This window comes from Otolemur garnettii, unplaced genomic scaffold (genome assembly GCF_000181295.1).
Source record: "Otolemur garnettii isolate 467f Iridium unplaced genomic scaffold, OtoGar3 scaffold00075, whole genome shotgun sequence".
NCBI classification, from domain to species: domain Eukaryota; kingdom Metazoa; phylum Chordata; class Mammalia; order Primates; family Galagidae; genus Otolemur; species Otolemur garnettii.
This window is the reverse complement of record NW_003852470.1, coordinates 653,303-660,659: the sequence shown is the minus strand read 5'-3', so window position 1 is coordinate 660,659 and position 7,357 is coordinate 653,303. Positions and strand designations below refer to the sequence as shown.

Sequence of the window (7,357 nt, the reverse complement as noted above, 5' to 3'; positions counted from 1 at the left end):
TCACAGCTCACAGCAACCTCCAGCTCTTGGGCTTATGCAATTCTCTTGCCTCAGACTCCAGAGTAGCTGGGACTACGGGCACCGGCCACAACACCCGGCTATTTTTTGTTGCAGTTTGGCTGGGGCTAGGTTAGAGCCTGCCACCCCTGGTATATGGGGCCAGCGCCCTACTCTCTGAGCCACAGGCGCAGCCCTACAAATGATTTTTCAAAAGCCCTAAAGCAGAAATAAAATACCTAGTCTCCTGTGGCTCCTCCTTTTCCTCATTACCCCATATACATATTCACATTTTTAGCTCATCTGTTCAAGAATTGCTAGTGAGAAAACTCACTTAAAGAACCACAGATGACAGAGAGGCACCACTAAAGCCGTCCGTGGTCTGAGAGCTCCACGTGGCACCGCGCATGCTGGCTCTGCCCAGGACCACAGCCTGGTAGTTCTTTATCTCTGGGAATAATTTGAGAACTATTTCTCGCCTGCTCTGGAGGAAATGTTATATCCTGGCTGTCCTCTGCCTCTGAACAACTCATTTCTACCTGGTCCCTAATCCCTGCATCTGAGTTACCTCCAGGATTCATGCTGTGAGTGGGAACTCAGTAGAGGCTTGACTTCCAGTATTGATCATACACATGTATCACTCCCACATTTTCTACACTGTGATCTCCAATCAGGGAACCTCCTATGCTTTGACCGGTGCTCAGGGACCTTCCTACATGGTGACACACAATCAGGGACCCTCCTGTGCTGTGAACTGTGATCAGGGACCTTATTGCATGGTAACCTATGATCAGCAACCCTCCTATAACATGTGATCAAGGATCCTAATGTTCTGTGACCTGCAGTGAGGAACCCTCCTGTGCTGTGACCTGCAATCAAGGACTCTCATGTACTGTCACCTGCAATCATGGACCCTCCTATGCTCTCATGTAATGTGTCCTGTAATCAGGGACCCTCCTGTGAGGTGATCTGTGATCAGGGACCTTCCTGTGCTGTATCTGTGATCAGGGATCTTACTACATGGTGATCTGTGATTAGGGACCTTCCTGCATGGTGGTCTGTGATCAGAGACCCTCCTGTGTAGAGACCTGTGGTTCTAGGCCACGCTGGAAGTCTGGCCTTTGTTGGGAATTGGCCAGTGTCATGATAAGGATTACTTACGGGCCTAAGGTTCTCATGTAGTTTATGCCCAGCTGAATGGCCTTGTGGGTGCAGGCCATGGTGATCTCGTGGTCATGTGCTGCGTGGGCAAAGTGGGCCAGTCGCGTCAGGGTCTGCAGCTCCACCAGGGGTTCCGGCCAGTTGCACTCGGAGGCCATTTTCACCAGCTTCCAAGCAGTAGGAAAGGAGCCCAGCATTAGTGATGGCGGGTTCCTGACTGCCTGGACCTGCATGGCTACTCTGGGAGCCTGGGTGCTCTCTGTCAAGCCTCATAGACATGCACTATTTAGTCTGTTATTGCAAACAGAGGTGTGGAACCTCCTGTATCTTGAAATGCCAGAGCTGAGCTACAGCAAGGGCCATGATGCTCTGAGGTCCAGTGCTTCTACCCTACTTGGGGCATCATGGGGCAAGGCACATGGGGCCCCTGTGCTGCCAAGACCTGCCCAGACCTTCTGAGGGGGCTGTCCTCCTGCAAGATGAGGGGCTGAGAGGGAGGGGGCAGTGTGGGAGCCAGGATCTGTCTGCACTCTGGGCTTCCAATGAGCCCAGGACAGCCGATGCCACTCACTTGAGCCAGGGGTGGGACACTGAAGTCCATGAGGCCCAGCCCATTGCAGGAGTACATCTCCAGTGCCACAAGAACCCTGGTCACGCAGCTGGAGTCATCACTGGATCCCTGTGGGGAGGGAAGCACCAAGGTTTGCCCCACTTAAGGGTGCTGGGATGAAGGCTGCAGGGAAGTTTGAAGAGCCATGAAATTTAACTCTGTGAAATATTAGTTTAACAGCAGTAATCTGACCACACAATGTGGAGCATTTACACCTTAGGCTATTTGTGTAAATATCTGCCTCCACGGTGCCATCTCAGGCCATAAAAATTCCTCGAGGCTCTGCTACCCCAGAGCAGACAGCAATGTCATCTGATAGCCAGGGGACCCCTGCCACAAAGAAGACAGGTGGCCCACGTGTGGGGGCTACCCAGGGCAGGTGGGATGATACTCGCCACCTCTTTGCCTCTGTGGCTCCCTCCCTACTTCACACTCCTGGCCAGGCTCAGAGGCCCTCCCCTAGACCGTCCCTGACAACCCCACTCTGGTTTGGGCACTGACTGTCCAGCACACCCACTGTCTGTGCCCCTCAGCTTTCCCTACAGGCACCAAGGGCTAGTGGGCCAGCCCTGAGCCCTCTCCTCCCAGGGCCCTCTTCCCCAGCCTCCTGCCCAAAAGCCCTTCGTGTTTACAGCTGGGGAGACCTGGTTCTGCTAACAAGGTTCTGGCCTAAACCTTCAGACAAGGCCTCAATAAGTGGCCCAGGGTGGGGCAGCATCCCAGTCTGGAACCTCCTGAATGGTCAGATAGAGGAGGCCTCACGCCCAGTCTCAAGGGTAGCTGGGGCAGCAAGTTCAGTATAAAAAGAGCCCCCCAGCCGCCTTGATGATGCTGTGAAGAACTGAAGTGAAGTGGCAGGGAACCCCCTTCAAGCCCCCAGCCTGTCTCAGGCGTGTCCACCATTCTGCGGTCAGAGCCCTGGGTACAAGGTACAGGGGTGCTATACCCACCTACCAGCCTGCACCTGCACCCACCCTGCCTACCTGCTCCTCTGTGCCCAGCCGTGGCCCAATCTGCTGCTGTAACAGCTGCTTGGCCTTCACCCAGGTGGCGATGAGCTGCTGCCGGGCGCTGGTGGGGACTACCTCGTCAGGCACACTCCCACCAGTCAGGTTCAGGGCAAACTCACAGATCTAGGATGGGTGTGTCCTCAGTTATGAAATCTGAATTCTACATGGGGGACTCAACCAAGATCCAAATCACGAAAACATGAGCAGACCCAGCCCTTGGTTCAGACTGTGAAGGAAGTTTAAACACACACCCGTCCTCATGCCTGATGAAGGGTCTGAGGCAAGGCTAGCAGGTGCCCCTCAGAACTGGAGAAGCCCTGACACTTAGCTGAGGACACAACCACACACCCAGCAAGGCAAAGTCAGGGGGAGGAGGAAGGGGGGAGGGGCAGAAAGAGAAGGGGGAGGGGAGGGAGAGTAGTAGGGGAGGAGAGAGACAGGGAGAGGGGCAGGGGCAGTCATCCTCATGGTACTGGCAGGCTCCAGCCAGCCCCTGGCTGCGCCCCACCCCAGGTGTGCTCCTGTCCAGCAGATATGGAGTACACCCCCCTACCCCATCCCCAAGGCCAGAAAGCGCCTAGTGTCCCCAGTGGGTAAGCAGTGAGGGGGAGCTCACACACTGAGCTGGCCTCTGCCCCTGGGGCTGGTGTTAGTTCTGGAGGACTGGATCTGCCATGTGTTTTGCGCCCAGAGATGGGGACGTGTGAGCTGATGCCCTAGGATGGGGGCTGTGCCTCAGCTCCCTCCCTGAGTGCCAAGTGTTCAGGGCACGTGTCTCCCATCTGTGCCCCAGTTCCCTCCTCTTTAAGTGGGGATGAGATCAGGACATGGGTCATGTGAGGCCCATTGAGGCCTGCTTAGAGCCTGGCCCAGAATGGACAGTGCTGGCCACCAACGGTGATCACTCACTAACCAGACACATTCCCTCTCTCACTGTTTTTTCCCCACTAAAGTATAAGGTGAATACCTGTTCCCTGCAACACGTTCAGGCAGGTAGAAGTCCCAGAGCAAGACGCCCTGCCCAACCCTCCACCTCCTTCTAGATGTGGGTCAAGCCTGGGCTACACGGACTCTGCACACTGACCGTGGTGCCACTTCACCCCACAGGTTCAGAGCAGCTGCCTGCTCTGGCTCCCATGCTCCACAGAGCTGTCCTCAGCTGTGAGGACGACTTTTGCCATGCCCTCTTCTTCCCTGCCAAGCCCACCTGTCACTGACGGTTTTGTTCTACGTTCTCTTGAAGCACCAGCTCAGTCTTTTTCATGCCTGGATCCAGGATGCAAGCCACCCTGACGCTCAGCCACCCCCTCTTTGAGCCTCTGAGAATGAAGCCCTAACCCTGACATGGCCACTCCCTGGGTCCCTTGTGTTGAACCTCACACCTGTTCAACCATCCTTGCCTGGGCCTGAGGCAGAAGGGCCTTCACCACCCTGGCTCTGGTCCTCACAGTGAGTGCTCAAAGCATTTCTTAAACTCAGTGAGAAACCTGATTTTCTTCCAGGTTTCACAGGATTCTTCTGAGTTAGAAATGGGTGATGAACCATTAAACATTTTACAACATCCATCCCATCAACAGGAACTTTTTTCTCCTCTATTTTGGACTACTACAACAAACACACATTCATTAAATTCCATAGGACAGTGATCCTCTGAGGCCCTCCAGATCCTTCCACACACTTGAGACATGGTCTGCCAGTTTACTGGGGTCACTGATTCATGGGGCCAGGTCTGTGTTTCTCTCAGTTTGCTCTACCCTGGCACGACGTGCCTGGCCTTGCCCTGTTGCCTCCATTCAGCCACAGTTTGGAGCTTCCCAGTTCTGCTGGAAGCCCCAGAGCTCTATGCCATGGGGTGGCCCTCCCCTTCTCCCTCTCCTGGCCCTACCTCCACAGCTGCTTTGATCTCAGCGCTGCTTCCCACATCCATGGGGGTATGGAAGATATTTGATCGTGCCATTTTTTTTCCCTTCTCCGCTGTCTGCGTCTGGGTTGGGATCCAGGTGATAATCAGGCCACGGGCCAGGGTGTCACAGAGCATGGCCACCATCGAAGGGTCCCTAGAGAGTGTGTGCTGGAGATGAGGCAAGCCCCTCCTTGGGCCCAGGCTCATGTGCACTCCTGTGGGGTGTCACACCATGGCCTTGGGTCCGAAGAGATGGGCTAGGGAAGACCAAGTATGCATGGCTGTGTGACTCGCCTCAGGAACTGAGCAGGGAAGGGGGTTTAGGACCTTCTTGGGCCTCTCTGGGAAGAGCAGGTCAAAGGCCCTGCTGCTGGAGTGGTTCTGTCTCCTCCCACGGGGGCTGCACGCTGAGGTGAGAGTTGCACTCTCACTGGACTGGCCAGAGTATCCCTGAGGAACTGACCAAGGGCAGAAAGGCCATGGCATCTGCTGTCAGGATATCTGAGAGGCCATGCGGGGGTGAGGGGGGTCGAAGCCTTTACATCCACTGGCTGGTCAAACAGGTCTACACCAGGACCTCATGTTTCTCACTGGAAACACGCTAGCACCAGAACACTTAAAATCGTCAAAAATGGTCACCATGTGCCAAGAAGCGGAGCTCTGGTGTCTGGCCTTTGCCTACAACAGAAGCATGCAGCACCTGGGCTGTAAGCAGAGGTGCTCTGCAGGATCTGGTGCTGACGGCCATGCCGAGTCCCAGGGCTCCCTCTGCTGGGGGACTCAGGCAGGCCCCGGGGTCTCTGTGGGGGCCTCATGTCCAGGAAGAGTGCCCCCAGCAGGAACTTATGTCACAGTCTGTCATCTTTGTTATGCATAATTAAAAAATCATAATATGTGTGTGCTGCTGCGCTCTGATTCTTTCTATCATTCCTATTTCAGTATCTGGTGAAAAAAATTAAAATCCTAGTGTTTAGACTAAAAACCAAACCAACAAAAAATACAGAGTCTTTTTGTCTCAGTTAGATAAAACCTTGACCCCACTTGATGTTTTCAAATTTCTAATTTTAGCTAGGGAAAACAGCAGTTTCTCACAAGTTCACATCTATCTGGCTAAAGAAAAATAGATTTTTTTAAACCTCCCCCCCCAAAAAAAAACCCTACAAAGCTAGAACGAGACTTTTATGCAGAGTCACTCTTCCCTACCATTTTCCTGAGTGATCTGGACTTCAGACAAACCTTTCTCACAGCCCGTGCCTGTAGCCCATGGGCAGAGTGGTGGCTCCACTGTGGCTTTTGGCCTCACCAGTGCCAGGGTAGGCCCGGTACCCCCCTGACCACACAGGCCTCCTGGGCTCAGACATGAACGACTGGCTAATAGGTGCACAGTGCAGGACAGAGGCCTGGGGATGGTCCTGCTGGTTTCTCTGTGGCTCCCTTCACTCCTGCAGTGAACATGGAGAACTGCAGGCCTCTCTGAGAGGCAGGACCAAGCTCCCTGCCTCCCCCAGCTGTGGACATGGCTTGGCGCAGCCCCCACACACCCGCTGTAATCCATATCCTTGACGATGCTCAAGAGGTGGTATAAGCTGTCTATGAGCTCCCTTTGCCGCCCGGCCAGGATGAGGTGGTAGTTGTGGTTCAGGACGTAGACAATCGAGTTCTGCACGATCCAGGGCTCCTGTATCTCCTGCCCAATCTCTGCAGAGCGCAGCCAGTTATTCATGGCATACTGGGATAGGCTCTCAATCCAGCTTCTGTAAAACACACACCAGGTCCATCAATGTGGTGATGTTAAAAAAAAAAAAACTACACACACACACACACACAGGAAGCTCTTGGTTTCAAACAAAATCTCCCCCACACAAGGCTTCAGGGAAGTGAGTGCAGGGTCGTCCACAGCTCACAGCACTCTGTGGAGCCCAGGGAGCTATCCCGCCTGAGGCTGAGCTCCCCATCCACACCCAGCCCCCTTGGCGCTCCCACCTCAAGCATCCTGGGCCCAGCCCTGCTCTGCCCATTCCTTCTGTCCCACCTGCCCCAGTCTGTCCTCAAGCCCCTTGGACACCTGCGGTCATCCCTGCCTGCTCTGTGTGGCCTGAGCTCCCACCCTGCTCTCACCTGCAAACCTGCTCAGCCCTCCCAGCCGAGGCTCTGCCCAGTCTTCCTGCACCCACCCCTCCACCTCCCGTGGCCTATGGCCCATCACATGCAGGCTGCCCTTCCTCAGGGAACCCTTGTCAGCACCATGCAGGTGCAGCTGGTGTCTTTCTGCCCTTGGTAAAGGCACAGGTGTAATTTGGGCTTTGTGAGCCCTGTGGTCTCTGCTGCACATCTTCTCCATTTCATCTTGCACATTTTTAAAATATCAAAGCTACTCTCAGCTGGTGGGCTAAACAAGCACAGCCTGGCCTAGTTCTCAGAACCTTATCTGTCCATTTGCAGAACAGCCAGAGGGGAGAGTGGGAACCCTTGCTCCAGCCAAGAGCCTGGACCCAGGCAAGTGTTCCTGCACTGTGGCTCACAGGACACTGGGCCCTCCGGCAGGGAGCTGAGGCCTGAGAGCAGCTGATGGACAGATTATCTTGAAGTGCCAGCCTGTATGCACTGAGTAACTGCTGCTGCAGTTAACTGCTCCCTTCTCCTCCATCCTCCTCCCTCCTCCTCCCCCCACCTCCC

The 7,357-nt window shown here is 54.7% G+C and overlaps 1 protein-coding gene across 1 annotated transcript in view; it reads right to left on the bottom strand.

Moving 5' to 3' along the window:
* The window catches only part of CFAP46 (cilia and flagella associated protein 46), a 116,351-nt gene that overhangs the window by 72,509 nt on the left and 36,485 nt on the right, over positions 1–7,357 (bottom strand). The window contains 6 exon segments of the mRNA XM_023515629.1: positions 1,159–1,325; positions 1,730–1,837; positions 2,752–2,901; positions 4,664–4,835; positions 5,280–5,282; positions 6,223–6,435. Of these exon segments, the coding sequence (XP_023371397.1) occupies positions 1,159–1,325; positions 1,730–1,837; positions 2,752–2,901; positions 4,664–4,835; positions 5,280–5,282; positions 6,223–6,435 (813 nt within the window).